Source organism: Pinus tabuliformis, chromosome Q (genome assembly GCF_031772625.1).
Source record: "Pinus tabuliformis cultivar Carrire ecotype Pingquan chromosome Q, CPIR1, whole genome shotgun sequence".
Classification (NCBI taxonomy): domain Eukaryota; kingdom Viridiplantae; phylum Streptophyta; class Pinopsida; order Pinales; family Pinaceae; genus Pinus; species Pinus tabuliformis.
In genome coordinates, this window is record NC_142296.1 from 203,296,000 (window position 1) to 203,313,949 (window position 17,950).

The window sequence follows — 17,950 nt, forward strand, 5'->3', positions numbered from 1 at the left end:
CATTTAATTTAAACTTTGTCTGGACCAACCCCTCTCTTCAATGGAGTAAATACCAATGTATTTCAAAAATTAATTTCTCTTCAACCATAAAGAGCTAGGGGGCAAAACACTTATCACTAGAAAAGTCTTGGATTGAACTATCTAATGGTGTAACTTTATTTTGCATCTGAACTGAATTTGACCACATTTTTCATGAATTTCCTTAGGGGCTTCTTTTGGGTTTCATCTTTGATTTTGAGGGTTTAAACACTTTTGTTGGATGCTTCCTTCATCTACAGACTCACCTTTGCTTTGACATCTCTTGGCATTGACATCAACGTCAACATTAGTCAACACAACCTACTCAATACATGGATCCTGAAAGTTTAGATCACTTGTTCTAATACTACGTTAAATTTTGAGCACATGGTGCACAGATTAGATATGTTACTCAACACAACCTACTCAATACATGGATCCTGAAAGTTTAGATCACTTGTTCTAATACTATGTTAAATTTTGAGCACATGGTGCACAGATTAGATATGTTACTCAACACAACCTACTCAATACATGGATCCTGAAAGTTTAGATCACTTGTTCTAATACTATGTTAAATTTTGAGCACATGGTGCACAGATTAGATATGTACTTAGAAACTAAACGGTAATGATCATTAAACCAAAAGCTATTAATTTCTCTCAAAACACCAATGTTTGAGCAATAAATCTATATACGTGGACAATTTGGAAATATACACCGGGATGGGATTTTTTGGTACGGTTAGCAGGCAAGAAGGTCTAACTGGTTGGTTTGGTCGATTTTTGGTTCAACCCGGTTGGTTTTTAAAACTATGTAAAGCATGTGATCGAAGGTTCAAATTCCCCCAATTTAGTGCGTGAGCCATGTGTTAGGGCGCACGTGGTTTCACCTAGAAGTTATAGTGGTAGCAATCAAAATCAACCCAATGTCACAGGAGTATGAGCCCAGCCCAGTTGTCGATTCATCTAGTCACAAACCAAAAAAAAAAAAAATATATATATATATATATATATATATATTGTAGATATTAACCTTATCTTTGAAGATGAATTAATGAAAGCCTTTGCATTGTAAATGCAAGGATATGAAGCATGGAAATGGTATTGTAAACTTGAGCCCAAATAGATAAAATCATTCCCCTAATGCATAAAAAGTTTTGAGAGGGGATTTATGGGTATAAAGAGGTTGAAAATAATTGTGTCTTCATTAACATGCAAGGAAGAATACAAGAAAAGATTAATGACCTACCTACAAAATTTGGTCAGCATTCCTCTAATGATCTCCTCAGGAAATAAAATGGAAAGAAGATGCATGCATTCAGTTTCTTGCAAGACTATGTTAAAGCGAAATATGGTGAGCCTTATATGCAAAAGTTCGAAGAATCAATGGTAACTCCAAATCCCCTCACTTTCCTAACACAACAAATGAAGGAATTACAAAAGATCCTAACTCAACATCATATTACCATGACACAAAATCAAATCACAATGCAGCAAAGGCTCCTAGAGTTCGAAAAATATTATGCAAGTGAAGAAGAAGAAGATCTCCATAAAGAGGTCCATCACTTTCCTCCCTCCCTAAACCGTTATTGCATAATTTAAGGAGTGATGACAAATGGATGGATTATTTGAAAATGATCCAAGAAACAAGGAAAGTGATGAGGGAGAAATTGTTGAAGAAGGAGAAAAAGAAATTGTTTGTCTCCATCCCCAGAACGAGGAAATTGGTGGAGAGAGCATGACAAAACACCATCTAGAACAATGTCTGGACAAAGAATGTCTCAGTTACCTTCATGTAGAGGCCAAGGCTACCAAGGCTATTCACCTACAGCATTATTCCACAAATGAGCAAATTGTAGACATCTTCACCAAAGCACTTGGAAGAGAAAAATTTGGAAGATTCAAAATGATGCTTGGACATACAAACACCCCTTCAAATTAAGGGGGGAAGGAGGGATGTTGACACCTAATCCTCCAGAATTGGAAAAATATTTGTAAATATGTAAATAGAAAATAAGAATATGAAATGATCCATTCGTACTAATGAAATTGCATTTGTAAATTTGTATTTAATTGCATTCGTACTAATGAAATGATTCATTCAAGAGTTATCATCCATCCAGGCCTAACAGCCTTAAAGAACCCAATGACAAAGAAAACTTCACAACAAAACTGAATGGTGTTGAAAATGTAGCGAGTGAAGGTCATTTGGCTTGTGCCTTAGCCAGTGAAGACCTCGATTTGTCATTCTCTAGCATGACTGCAAGCTCATGAGTTAGACTTTAGTCACGATGAGTTTATTTCTAGTTTACTGGAATGATCATCAAGATTGCATGCATTGTTGATTTTCCATGACACTAGAAAATCTAGGTTAGAGTCTTACAATCTTTGACATAACTAACTCAAATGCCACAACAAGACTACTTTGCTCAGCAAAATAAACACAATGGTAAATCAACTAGTGCACAAATAGACAACTTTTTGAATTTCTCAACCCAACCTCATTACATTAACTAACTTTAATACAATTGTCTAGGGCTCTCGTACCAGGGATCATGGCCCTCATATAATCATTGATACAAGAATACAACTAGGGTTTGGTGTCAACAACTATCACCACCAATCTACCCTGAACAAGATACCAACTAACCTACTCGTTGATATAGTCGGCCTCAACTCATTTCGGTCCATGTACCCTAAACACAATTGCTGGTCCTTCTACTCCCAATCTGCAGCTCATCCAATCTACCTCTATCAATGATCACAAGTCCTTCATGTCACTAAACACAGCTCCAAACACTTCTGCCCTCTAGCTACTCCTTAGTCCATCAAGTCATCAGAACATAGGGTCTTCTTGTAGTTGTTCACAACTCCGTTTGTGAACAACTCCTTGGCTTCCCACTTTTGCCTTCCTCTGCTGCTATATGAAAACAAGTCAAGGGCTTGGAGGTTGCCCTTCTTCTGCTGTATAATGTCCTTCTTCACACAGTAAGCTAGGGCCTGTCCATAAGCCTTCTTGGCTACCCTTATTCCTTCAAGGTCACAACCCCTTAGGGTGCTCTTATACTGCCCTTCTAATAGTCAAGAACTCCTTTACTAGAACTGATCTTAGGGCTGATTTGACACCTACTACAGTCCTCCCTTTCTGTCCTTAAGATGCCAAACAAACTGTCATAACTAGGACCTCCACTCCTGCACTTTTCTCTCCTAGAAGGCATCCTGCACTGCCCTCTTCAACTTCAGATCTGATCCTGCACCATTTGGCCCTATCTAGGGCATCCTTGTACCTGCAATACACCATAGAAAATCCTCACCAGCAAACCCTCCTCCTGCACTGTTGCCACACTGAGATGTGGCCTTGTTTTGGAAGGCCTACTAGGCTACTCAGCCTCCAAAACAGGCCTCTCCTTCAACCTGCACTTACACAGAAAGTCTCGGCCCTTCTTGACAGTGAGAATCCTCCTTCGTATGCTCAGAATAAGGAGACTAGGCCTCGGCCTAGTCTCCTTCTGCTCACGCCCAAAATCTGCCTAATCTTGCTCAAACAATGCTTTTGTGGCACCCACTTTACAACAGGGCTATTGTGAAAATATTTATTTCTCGTTCTCTAAGAATCAGTTGTTCTCATGCAAGAGAATAGTTTGCCTGCTTGTCGGGAACTAGCATACTCTTCAAAAACCTATCTAATGTATCTTTTGCACTTGCTATATAAAAAACAGTATTGTATGGTCATAGATGATATGTTGCATCACGCAAATGCATGAGTATTTGATTTGTTTCGACGAATCTGTAACTGGTAGTTAATACCGAATTCTATTTTGACTGCTCCTGTGAGGAGCAGCCAGGCCCATCGATGATATCGCCCACAAATTTCTTCTTAGACTGTCCTTTCCCTAACAGAAATCAAAGTAGAGTTTCAGGAGCAAATTTAACAGTTTCACTGAGATAGGTCATCAGCCTTCCAAAAGCTTTCCTGTCATGGGATTCAATGTCACACCGGGGACAAATAAACTAATAACGTGACATGACAACTTTCCCCTCCGAGCCATTTCAAGGGATGAACCTGTTGGTCAAATTGGACTCGTGTTTCTCATTCCACCTATCATATCACTAGCGCCTCTAACGCACCTAAAAATAGGATGAGTCATATTGATCTGGAATGAAATCCCTATCAATGGATATGCCCAATTTCACTACAGAAATATTTAAATCAGGAAAATACAAGACCAGAGGAGAGGTTGGCATAAACATTTTACCAGTTCCAGCCTTCGACGCAGGCCAATACCCGTTCCAGCACTAAGCCACCTCCGTCAGCCACATAAGAGGGCAACACTGGAAGATTTGCAAACCGGCGCAAAAACAAAAGTTGCTGAGGCCTCGGGAGCTTGGAGGACTGAACAAGGCGCAGAGGCATTGGGTCCCCAGGCAAAGCCTTCACTTGTCCATCCAATGAGGCGGGCGATGCGATTTCCTGGTCCCAAAAATGAGCATCCAATGCACCCTGCATCTTTCCCATTGTCTCGTCTTATCTGCGTTTACTCTGCACTGGAGACGACTTAAACCCTTCTACTGTTTTGGAGCTCATTAAAGGTTTTGTAGCTTTCAAAAAACCAGGCGCATTTAGCAAAATAAACTCACATAACCGTGTTTTTTAAAAGGAGAAATAGATTTAACAAGATGAACTCATGATTTCTCACGAGTGTGAATATTGCTTTTTTTATTCGGAAAAAATGGAGTGATCATTGCTTCTTAATAATAAAAAAACTTAATCACACATTAAGAGGCACGAGGCATGGATATCTGAGGTATGATATTGGATATATAAGGCATGGATATCTGAGTTTCTTGGACGTTAAAATTTCATTTATTCATACAAGATATCATATTAGAGTTACATGCTATCTCACTTCCCAATTTTGTTAACAAATTGGTTTAGCCATGTCAAATGCTTGATATCTATGGAAAGGATATGATGTAACAAATAAATTATGAAAAAAAACTAACATTTTAAAGCTATGAAGTTTTCCATGGTAATTGAGGCATTTACATCACCCTCCCCTCAAATGATAGAGAACATTGGGTGAAAAATTATGGCACTAGTGACGTTGAAGGTTAGTACATAATTGTTTAGTTAGCACCTTATATGTGTTAACATGGTAACACATTAGCACCTTATACAGTAACTTCCATTCTTCTTGTTATTTATGTTCATTTTAGGTTTTCACTATTTCCAATGAGGGTTTGTCTTAATACTTTGTCTCTCATTTTTGTTCATTTGAAATGGAAATAGGTTTAAAATCAATCAATGATGGTGTGGTGGCTTTTTTATTAATTATTTGGGTTTTTTTTTTTTCAAATTATTATGAATTGGTAATTTGTTGGAGTAATTTGGGCTAGGCTAGAATCAAACTTATTAGTCATTGTTATAGCATCAAGAGTATGTCTAACAACCCACAAGCCAAATATACCAATAACGTATGACTTAGTAAGAGCCCAAGATGTCTTGAACCCCATGAGAGAGCTCTATCTTAGGGGTCGTCTACTCTAGATTGAGTGGTTGGGACAATGATTTGTTATCCCCTTCACCTAGTTTTAATTCCTGCAGGGAACATATTGGCCCTTTTGCTACTTTCACCCACATCCAACATTTATTAAAAGGGCATTAACAATATTGTGATGACCTTTTATTAGTTCTTTGGCCTTTCCCTTGTGTCTATGCATCTCCAGCATATGTTACAACTCAAATGTCAATAGTAAATTGACCTATTTGACTCCATATTCCTAACAGAGATTGGAATCATTCAACATCTATCAAGCATTCCCCCTATCATTTTTTTAGATCTAAAGGAATTAGTAATTTGTCAGGATTACCTGGGCAAGGCCTAGGTTCAAAGTTGATTGATTGCCACTATAACCTGTAGGCGCCAACAACCGGCAAGTTAGCACATAGTAGGAAACTTGTGACTTAGCAAGCACTAAGGTGTCCTTAGGCACATTGGGGGTGTGAAACTCTATCCATGGGTCATCCACCCTTTTAGCCTTATCACAACGGGTCAGCATGTGTATTTGCAAGAACTTAACCCAATTGGAGGAGAGAACAAATCGTGCTCCCAGCCACTGGAACTAAAGCTTGGGACATTAGGCATTCTCCCTGTCAATGTAATAATCAATTAATTTCTAAGTGCATTTTTGTGGGTACCAATTTATCTAGTCTATATTAGTTTTTTTTGTTTATATTTTAGATTGGTTTGTATATTTTTTTTGTTTTGTGACATATGTTATTGCAGCTTATTATTACATCGACCTATCTTTATGTGAGTGTTTCTTCTATATGACATATTTATTTTTCCTCTTGAATTATATTGTGAATAATTTCACATGGCCAATAATAAATGTGTGAAAGGTAATTTACAAGACATTCTTTACAATGACATTATGAATTTAAAAGCTATTTTACAATACAAGGTTTGCAAGTGTAGGGGGTGCTAGTGTGTCTTAGAGAACATGAAGAATTAACCTTTTCCTAGAGTCCAGACAAAGCCACAAACAATCAAGTGGAGGCATATGTGGTGCTACAAGGAATCAAACAAGCAGTCACACTGAGTGTCGACAAATTAATTATTGTGGGAGACTTAGCCCTCGTCATCAAGCATCTACACTTTGAACCATCCCTTCAAACTCCAAGATTAACTCAATATTCAAAAGGATCTAGATCAATCTTGGTTCTATTTTGGAGTTCCAAACATACCATGTTTTATGACATAATAACCCTAAGGCGAATTCGCTTGCCAATGTTTCCATTACCAATGTTGAGGGCACATTAAGACTTTATGGGAGGGATTATCATTCCCTAATTCCCTTATCACAACAACTCATGGTAATTTAAGCATACGTCACCTGGTAGCGCTTGGGGTCATGGTGACAGATGACACAATGACTCTTGCTTTTATTTCAAACATAAAACACTTTAATTATGTCCTCCCTCAGTCAATAGTTATGGTAATGTACATTTCAAATCAAGGGAAATTAAGGGGCCAATTCACCGTGACAATATAATAGGGAGCTAACACGATGTGACCCCTCCATTTGGTTTTCATGGCAGCCTTATTTTTGCATCCAGTTGAGAATTTTGTGGAGGTTGGGCTTGTAGTTTTGGGTTGGTCATTGTATCATTTTAATTTTGCCCTTTAGTCAAAATTTGCATGGATACAAGCCCTGGATTGCAAGGAATGTTTGGTTTGTGGGGAGTTGCATGGAGCCTCAATTGAAGATGGTGATGCATGTCCTTGTTCACTAGAGGAAAATCCTATATTTTCCTACCTCTAAGATCTCTGACATCCAAGACAACATGGATCAACTTCAATTAAATTATTTGCAACTACAGCACAATAGACATCCCTAATGGAAATATTAATAAAGCAAAGGAAACAACTCCAAAGGGTGGAAGATAAAAGCAACTACTTTAGGATTCAAACTGAGGAATTGAAGCAAATTGGTATGCAGAGCACTCGGTTCCATTCTTCTTCTGCAAACTATGTATGCTCCCCTTCCTTCAAATTTTATGACTTAAATGTAGATGCTCCTCCTATGGAGCATGGCCCCACATAGGGTCTGGTAAACAACCCCCCATGATTCGCATTAAATCATTACATTTTTTTTCATCTATCCTCATGCTTTCAGAGTGGAAAAAGTGGAGGAATCAGCTCACAAGGCCATGTTTACTAGTTGGGCCCAATTTGGCAGATTATGGTATGAAACCTTTAAGGAGCATGTTTGATGCATCAAACAATGGGTTTTTGGGGGGGTAAAACTTTTTTGCTTTATCACAACACCTTTTTTTAATTATTCTACACATAGAGACCTTTCCAATGATGCAAGAACCACCTCAATTAAAGTTCATATGCAAAAGTTATGCCACTTGGAAGTTTACCTTCCTATTTTGCCACCATAATTCGAGAGGATGCCACATCGACCCCCATTACTAATGGAAAAGGGGCTAGTCACATGATCATGATGACGAAAACTATAAAAGGCCCATATTATAACTCTAGTTAAGAGTTGAAGGAGTCAAACCTAACCACTAGTAGGCTATCAAAACGTGTTATAACCAAGCCACTAGGAGGAAAAGGGGTTCCGATTCGTTTTGAAGGCATTTTGTTCCATAAACGAGCAAAGTAGTTGAGAGGGATAGGGAGAGAGCACAAAGAGAGGATGTGTGCACTGTAATAGCCCATGGGCCACAAGCCTTACTTCTTTGTACTTATAGCCATTTTCTATTCAAAGAAAGAGAGAAAAGTTGCCTCATCTTCCCGTTGGGTTTTCTCCTAAAGGAGTTTCCTAGGATATATCTTATGTCAAGTGTGGTTTGTGACTTTTGTGTCGCTACTCTTTTTTTTTACATAATTATGATTTGCATGCGTACACAATAAATAGTAATGTCTAGATCCATAAATCTAAAGATAAATAAACCCTCATAATGTAGATTTCATATTTTTAAGTATAATTTTATTAGATCTATCATGACAAACTGTCCAATGGAATATTCATTGTACTTTACTAATCATATTAGTATCACGACAAGTTTCTTTGGGTATATTGTGGAGATTTGTAGGGGATCTAGTCAGGCTAAGCTAAAATTCATTAACTATAGTCATGGCTAATGAATCTATGAATAACCCTCTTGATCCTACAAAGGAGAGGTTTTCATGGTTGGAGGCACAAGTTTCAAATATAAACTGTAACATGAATCTCCTCATGGCAACCCTTACCAATAAGCTCGGACTATTTAGAGAAGATGGGGGTTCTAACATAGAGGTCTAATCAGAGGGGAGATTTAGAGATCAAGAAGAAACTGAGAAGGAGCTAAAGAAAGAACTCAGAAAATATCAACCAAATTCGAGTGTCATGAATCATTCACAATCCCTGTTCAAAATGGAAGCGAAGGTCGATATAAAGTGATACCAATATGAGATTGATGCTCTATAGCTAAATCATTTTTTGTAACAATTAAAAGCTTATTCCAGTGTTCATCTTATAGAGGAAGAACATATGATTTCATGGGCTAAATCATAGCACCATGCCCTAACCTGGTGGGAAAGTCACATAAAGACCTTGAGGTTGGAGGCGGATCCTTTAAGGACTAAGTGGGAGGAATTTAAAACCCACATAAAGTCACAACTTTACGCTATCGAGTATGTCGAGGACCAGTGGAATTGATGGCACTACTTCAGGCAGAAGCAAGGGCAAAGTGTACAAGAGTATACCATAGAATTTAGAAAGATGGCCATAATGTTGGGTATCTCCCCAAAGAACCCAATTATACTCCTCAAGTATTTGGGGGGTCCTACACAACCATCCGTGAAAGCAAATGATGTTGTTCAATCCCAGATCAGTGGATGGGGCTTGTGTATAGGCACAATACTTGGAGAATATAAGCCTGATGAAATGGTAATCAAGTGGATCAAAGCAGAAGAAGCACCAGGACGCTTCTAAGTAGGGGAAGAAGAAGTGGAAGGGGGGAAGATAAAATAAAAAAAAAATGGCGGACACAATAAATTAGTAAAGATCCCAGCAACCACTACAACCACTATAACATTGATGGTCATACAGAGGAAAAGTGTTGGAAGTTGCATCCAGAGATTGACCCAAAGAACAAAAAGAAAGATATTAATAAGAAGAATCTCATGGCCACTTATTCAATCAACCAGGTTGAAAACAACTTGGACACGAATGAGAAGATTGTTTGTACATCAGTATAGAAGGAGATGAATATGAGTAGCCTTCGGTAATAAGTAGAGAATGAAAAGACCATACTCTTCCATATAAAGATACAAGTTAAAAAGACTAAGATCGATGCTTTGTTTGACTCAAGATCGCATGTGAACTTCATTGCCGCAGAGATGGTCAACAAATTGGGACTAGAAGTTCATGATCATCCAAACCCATATCCATTGGGTTAGGTAAATAAGGATGCAAAATTAAAGGTAACCAAATAGTGAAAAATTAGATTTGCTATTAGTGTTGATTTTATTGATGAAGTAGAACTAGATGTAGTTCCCCTTGATGTATGTGGAGTGGTGTTTGGAAGTCCCTATATGTACATGCAAGATGAAATCTTAATGTGGAGAGCCAAGTAGTATCACCTCATTAAGGATTACAAATCATTCACCATCAATGTGCACAAAGGCAAGTCGAAAATTATGTTGGTAAGTGCCAGCCAAGCCAAGAAACTGATAAATTCTAGCAAGAACCATGTTTTACTATTTTTAAGAGCAAAGTCATCCCTAGAGGGGTGAACTAAGAAACAGAAAGAACAACTGGAAGAGTTGCTACAAGCATACAGGGAGGTGTTCCAAGAGCCTAAAGGGCTACTGCCCAAGAGGGAAGTGGAGTACAAGATATAGCTATTAGCAGACTTCCCATTGCAAAACATTGGATTGTATAGGCAGTTTGTTATAGAAGCAAGGGGAAGAAACAATTGCAACAACTACTAGAATAGGGTGCCATTCAACTAAGTACATAACCATGTAGGAATTTACAGGGTAAGTTCCTCAGAAAGAATACCAAAAGGACACCGCTCACAACCAGATCTCAAATCAATACACCAGTATTTTTGACGTGGTTAAAACCCTCAGAGTGCAAGGAGGGAAACAGTCCACGGCCTGTCCCAACGTGGGTACAGACAATTTATTAATCAAAGAATGAAAATTTACATAAGCTTCTCTCATGCACGGATTACCCGAACAATGACCCTCCATGCGCTTTAAATAGAACTCATGGACCAATCGGGTGTCAAGCCACGGATCAAGTGTCGATAATACCGAGGTGAGAGTGAACCGTCGGATCACTACATATCGTGACCGTCGGATTGTAAGTTACAATATGTACAACGGTAAAGAAAGACACTTTACCTAACTCTATACCTAACTCTAAACTAGACCAAGTTGATCTTAACTATATCCTATGTGTCGGAATATCCTAACATCCCCCCTTAAGAACAACTTGGGATAGGATTGAAGGATTTACAAATATGACACAATAGGAGAAGGAAGGAGGCACTAGAGCCTATCCCCCCTTAGTGACAACTTCCTGAACTCTAAGCATATATCGAAGTTTAGTGAACTTCGCCTCTGTGAGAGCCTTTGTGAAGATGTCTGCAATCTGATCATCTGTTGGACAATATTGTACTTCAAGAGCATGGTCATGAATGAGTTTTCTGATGAAGTGCATGTGTAGTTCGATGTGTTTGCTGCGCTGATGCTGGACTGGATCTTTGCATAGCTGAATGGCACTTTGATTATCACACCAAAGGGAGGTTGGATGCTGCTGCTCAAAGCCAAACTCTGATAGGATCTGACGAAGCCACAAGGCTTCCTTACTAGCTTCCACGGCACCACGATACTCTGCTTCTGCTGACGAAAGAGAAATGGCAGCCTGTTTCTTACAAGCCCATGTAATAGGTCCTGAACCAAGAGTGAAGACATAACCGGCAGTAGACTTCCGATCATCAGGGTCACCAGCCCAATCAGAATCAGTGAAACCAACTAACAGAGGAGCTGCTTTGGCACTGTAATGAATCCCAAACTGTACTGTACCTCGAACATAACGAAGTATTCTTTTGGCTGCTTTCCAGTGACTTTCACGGGGGTTTTGCATAAAACGAGCAACAAGGCCAACAGCAAAGGAAAGATCAGGACGAGTATGGGTTAAGTACAAGAGTTTTCCTACAAGTTGACGGTATAAGGTAGCATCAACTTCAGGAGAAGAACAAGAGACTGAAAGTTTGACTCCAGACTGAAAGGGAGAAGGGGCTGGCTTACAGTCTTCCATGTGAAAATGACGAAGAATATCACAAGCATACTTGGACTGGGAAAGGGAAATACCCTCCTTGGATTGCAAGACTTGAAGACCGAGAAAATAGTGTAAGTGTCCTAAGTCTGTCATTTCAAATTTCTTTTTAAGGATAGACTTCACATGGTTTATAAGGTTGGGATCACTACCAGTAAGGATAAGATCATCAACATAAAGAACAAGGATGATAAGAGAGTCACCCACTTTCTTGGTGTAGACAGTATTGTCAGAATGACACCTAGAAAAGCCAGATTCTAAAAGAAAGCTATCCATTTTGGCATACCAAGCCCGAGGAGCCTGCTTGAGACCATAAAGGGATTTCTTAAGTCGACACACAAGGCTTGAGTCTGTTTGTATGAAGCCAATGGGTTGTTCCATATAGATTTCTTCCTGCAAGTCCCCATGCAAGAAGGCAGATTTAACATCCATTTGATGGACTTCCCATTTTAAAGAGGCAGCAAGGGAAAGAACAAGGCGGATAGAGTTCATTTTGGCAACAGGGGCGAAGGTTTCAGTGTAGTCAATTCCTTCAACCTGTGAAAAGCCCTTAGCAACAAGACGAGCTTTATGTTTATCAATTTTGCCATCTGGTCCATACTTGGTTCTGTAAACCCATTTACATCTTACAAGTTTTCGTCCCGTTGGTAGAGGAACAAGATCCCATGTATCATTTGTCATCAATGACTGATATTCTTCATTCATAGCTGCTTCCCAATGTGGATGGCCTGAAGCTTCTGCAAAAGTGTCAGGATCATGATTTACTGGAGCTTGAGCCAGTAAAGAAGAGGCTCTTTCAAACTGAGAACGTGTACGTCGCTGATCTGTAGGATCACCGGCAAGATCACCTGCTGCATCTCGAGTAGCACGGACCCATCTTGGAAGTTGAGGATCCTGAGAAGGTGGGGGAGGATTGTCATCCTCACTTTCATCATCTGAAGAAGAAATGTTTTCAAAAGTAGAAGAGATAGGAAGAGGTGGCACATCCGCCGGACTAGGCTCGCAGGCCGATTTATTTTCATCAAATTTTACATCTCTTCTAATGATAACATTTTTGGACTTAAATGGAATAAGTCTGTAACCTTTTACATCTTCAGAATATCCAACAAAAGTGCATTTCTCACTCTTAGGTTCTAAAGCTTTATGCTTTTCATCTGGAATATGGGCCCATGCTTCACTTCCAAACACACGAAAGTGACTTACATCTGGTTTAATGGAACTCCAAGCTTCTTCTGGAGTGATATTCTCTAGAACCTTAGTAGGAGTGCGATTGATTATATAATTTGCACAATTAATTGCTTCGGCCCAAAAACTAAGACTGAGTCCTTTAGATTGCAGCATACAATTAGTCATTTCCTTTAAGGTGCGATTTTTCCTTTCAGCTACACCATTTTGTTGTGGAGTGTATGGAACAGTATGTTGCATTTGAATTCCATTTTCAGTGCAAAAGTTGATGAATGTGTTTTTAACATATTCTCCACCATTATCAGTTCGTAGCTAAAGAATTTGATGTCCAGATTGTTTTTCAACAAAGGCTTTGAAGGCCAAAAAAGTGTTAAATACTTCGCTCTTGAGTTTTAAGAAGTATACCCAAGTGCGTCTGGAGAAATCATCAATGAAGGTTAAGAAGTACTTGCAACCAGAGAATGAAGCAACAGGAAGAGGACCACATAAATCACTGTGCACAAGCTGTAAAGGGGCTGAGGCGTGCCAAGAGGCACGTTTGTCAAAACTGTCCCGATGATGTTTTCCGAGTACACATCCGGAACAAACACCATCTCTGCAAGATATCATAGGAAGACCTGTCACCATATTTTCTTTACATAGATGCTGAAGGGAGCGATAGTTTAAGTGACCAAATCGCTCATGCCAAAGTTTGCTCACTTCATCATTATGAGCAACAAATGCTGAGGGAAGATTTGATGACCCAAAGTTGTGAAACTTATACAACCTTGTGGAATCATCAGCAAGACCAGTAGCTAGAATCTGTTTAGGATCTTTTAGATCCTTGATTACAACATCATGAGGTGAAAATTCAACAATTTTGCCTTCACCTGAATGAGTTATCTGATAGACAGATAGAAGGTTGGAGGATAAGGTTGGAACACATAATACATCATTAAACTGACCATTGTCTAGATGAACAGTTCCAGTCCCTACAACACTAAGAGATCTATCATCACCAACATATATATTTTTGGTGTTACAATCTTTTAAAGAAGAAAACATGGCTTGGTTTTTGGCCATGTGATAAGAGGCTCCAGAATCAATGAGCCACTCATGAGAATGAGAAGAAGAAGAAGATACATTTAAAGCATAACCAGACTGAGATGATTGACAACGACATGCAGAAAGTGCCATTCCGGAAGTTGAAGTTGAAGTAGGCTCCACATGGATGTTATGTTTCTTCATTGCGGCTTCCAAGGCTTCCATCTTCTTAAAGCATTTAGATTCTAAGTGGCCATCTCGATTACAAAAGTTACAATGTCTGTCAGTCCTCTTCCATTTGTTTTTATTGGTCTTGTCATTTTGCTGAAATGATCTTTCATCTTGAGGCTGAGTTGGTTTAGGACCATTCCTTTGAGGATAAGACTTCTTAGGATTCTTTGAATTTGGTTGCTGCTGGGCGGCTAACGCTTTCGAGGAAGAGTTTCCAAGATTAAGAAGACCAAGGTGTAAGAGTTTTTCTTGTTCTCTTATTAAGGAATCACAAAAGGAGTCAAAGGAAGGGGGTTTGTAGTCTTTGCCTTGACAAATGAAAGCTTCCCTTGTAGAATGGAAAGTGGAAACAAATACAGAGTAGGCTGGTCCCAACTTAGTAAGGATGGAATAAATAAGGTTACCATCTTCTTTCTTAACTTTAACACCTTCCAAGAGATATCTAAGGGTCTTGAATTTGGACAAGAAATCTTCAATGCAAGAAAAATTATTAGGATCCAAAGTAAGCAACTCATTCTCAAGTTGATGGGCTCTAATTTCATTTTTAATCCCAAAAACTTTAGCAAGTTTTTCTAATGCTTCATGAGGAGTTTCAATTTCTGCAATGTGGAATCTAAGATCAGGAGAAACAGACTTTCCTATCAAACCACGTGCTTGATCTTGTCTATTTTCCCATTTTTCGGCCTTGTCTTCATCTTTGGGTTTCTTCTCTTGGTCTGTGGCTATTCTGAAGAGACCTTTACTTCTAAGTAAATCTCCCATGTAGGCTACCCATTGGAAGTAGTTAGTGCTGTCAAGAATGACTTGGCATGGACTTTCCATTTTTTGAAAAAAACCTGAAGCTGAAGATGCTGAAAGTAAGTGGTCCAATGGATAGATCTCGAAAAAATAGGCGGTTTTAAAAAAAAAGGCTTCCGGATGAAGAAGTTATGGCTTTTTGGAAAAAAAATTGTTGACGTTGCCGGCAAAGTGCGCGAATGTGCGGGAATGAAAAAATCCGCCCCCACAAAATGGAGACTTGAACCCAAGACCTCTACTCTCTTAAAAAGTCTTTGAACCAATTGATCTATACAAAATATTTGAGAGAGAGAGAGAGAGAGAGAGAGAGAGAGAGAGAGAGGGGGGGGGGGGGCCTCGATTTGCGTGCTTGCCTTGGGAAGGCTCTTTTCCCCTACAAAACACAAAACACAAAACACAAAACCCAACACGAATATGCAAAGAAAAACGAACCTTACGGCTCAAAGTTAGCTTTAGCCAAAAAACTAGAATTTAAAAAAAAAAATCTCAAAGTTAGCTTTTAACCGAAAAACTAAATATTTTTCTCAATGTTTCTGATTTTCCAAGATCACACTAAGGTGCAGGGAAAAGAGCATACGCATGAGAAAAATCCTTTCTTTCTGTTTCTGATTTGCCCAGATCGCACAGAGTCGCAGGGCAAAGAGCATACGCAGAAATGAAAGGTATAGATCCGGGAAAAAAAAAGGCTAAATAAACCGAAACCGAAATAAGCAGAGAGAAAATGACAGTAAACTGCAAAAAAACACTGTATACCTCCCGATCTGAAAAATGACGCAGCTAGGGCTACCGGAAACCTTTTCGCGTGAAACGAAAGGGGTTCCTCACTGAAACAGATGCTCCGAACACAATAGAGCAGTCCTCTCGGCCCGAAAGCAGTCAGAAACAGCAGATCTAGGAAACGACAGCCGCATGCAGTTCTACCGGCTTCAGATTTGGATCACCAACGGACGCGGCCCTCAAATAGCTCTGATACCATGTAGGAATTTACAGGGTAAGTTCCTCAGAAAGAATACCAAAAGGACACCGCTCACAACCAGATCTCAAATCAATACACCAGTATTTTTGACGTGGTTAAAACCCTCAGAGTGCAAGGAGGGAAACAGTCCACGGCCTGTCCCAACGTGGGTACAGACAATTTATTAATCAAAGAATGAAAATTTACATAAGCTTCTCTCATGCACGGATTACCCGAACAATGACCCTCCATGCGCTTTAAATAGAACTCATGGACCAATCGGGTGTCAAGCCACGGATCAAGTGTCGATAATACCGAGGTGAGAGTGAACCGTCGGATCACTACATATCGTGACCGTCGGATTGTAAGTTACAATATGTACAACGGTAAAGAAAGACACTTTACCTAACTCTATACCTAACTCTAAACTAGACCAAGTTGATCTTAACTATATCCTATGTGTCGGAATATCCTAACAAAATATTTGAGTCACTCATCATAATTGTGCCAAAGAAGGATGGGTCTTGGTGAATGTGTATAGATTACAAGACATTGAACAAATTTACGCTCAAGAACAGGAACCCCCTACACATAATAGATGATCTATTGGATCAGTTACAACAAGCAAACTACTTCACCAAGCTGGAATTAAAGTTTGGATATCACTAGGTTCTAGTCAAAGAAGAAGATATTTAGAAGACCGCCTTCAAAACCAGGTAGGGTTTGTATGAGTGGTTAGTTATGCCGTTTGACTATGTAATGCACCGACTACATTTATGAGGTTAGCGAATGATATATTGTGCCCTTTTATAGATTCATTTGTTATTGTCTATTTGGGTGGTATATTGGTATATGGTACAACCTGGGATGTGCATATCTCACATTTGATATAGGTGTTGGATACATTAGAGAAGCACCATTTGTTGGAAAATCTTAAGAAGTGTGAGTTTGCATAATAGTCTTTGGTGTATCTGGGGTATGTGATAGGTGGAGGAGAGCTAAAAATAGATCTTGCTAAGATGGAAACCATCATGAAATGGTCAGTGTTTACTAATGTTTTTGAGGTTGGGAGTTCACTGGGGCAACACAATATCTGAGGAAATTCATAGCCTCATTTTCAGTAGTAGTGGCACCACTCCACACCATAACAACAAGTGGCAAGGGTTTCTACTGGGGAAAGGGTCAATAGAGGACCTTTGAGGAGCCAAAGTAGAAGATTAGTCAAGCACCATTTATGGCATTACCAAACTTGCAATAGTCGTTCGAAGTGGAGATAAATGTAAGTAGGTATGATATGGGAGCAATGTTGATGCAAGGAGGAAGGCATGTATGCTACCATTTTGAAGTATTTCATGGGGCAGTTCTTAACTACCCTACCTATGACAAGGAGCTTTATGCATTGATGCAAGTTGTGAAGAAGTGGAAACATTATCTAATGGGAAAGGAGACAGTAATCCACACAGATCACTAGCCACTACAATACCTATAAGCCTAGAGTAAGTTATACCAGAACAGGCATTACAAGTGGATGGGGTTTCTACAACAATAGCATTTAGTAATCAAGTATAAGAAGGGAAGCATAAATAAGTTGGTCGATATGCCTTAAAGACCACCCACATCGAATATCACAACTTTGGGATCTCTGATAGACATGGAGCCATTCACCCATGATGCATACAGAGAGGCATATTCAAAGGGTAAGGACTTCAAGGAGGTGTTTCAATAGTTGCAGAGCTAGAATTATGTGTACGACAGTGACAACACAATTGTCTACCATATTCAAGTTGGGTTACTCTACAACTTAGATAAGTTATGTGTTCCTAAAGATGAGAAATTGTAGTTGACTAGAGAGGCTCACACCTCCAAGGTTATAGGGCACTTTGGTGTAGGG

The 17,950-nt window shown here is 39.2% G+C and overlaps 1 protein-coding gene across 1 annotated transcript in view; it reads right to left on the reverse strand.

The window, feature by feature from the left end:
* The window catches only part of LOC149218901 (protein TRIGALACTOSYLDIACYLGLYCEROL 4, chloroplastic-like), a 141,310-nt gene extending 136,649 nt beyond the window's left edge, over nt 1–4,661 (reverse strand). The window contains exon 1 of the mRNA XM_089384173.1: nt 4,277–4,661. Within this exon, the coding sequence (XP_089240299.1) occupies nt 4,277–4,536 (260 nt within the window). The 5' untranslated portion in view covers nt 4,537–4,661. The remainder of the gene's footprint in view (nt 1–4,276) is intronic.
* Nucleotides 4,662–17,950: the final 13,289 nt, after the last annotated feature.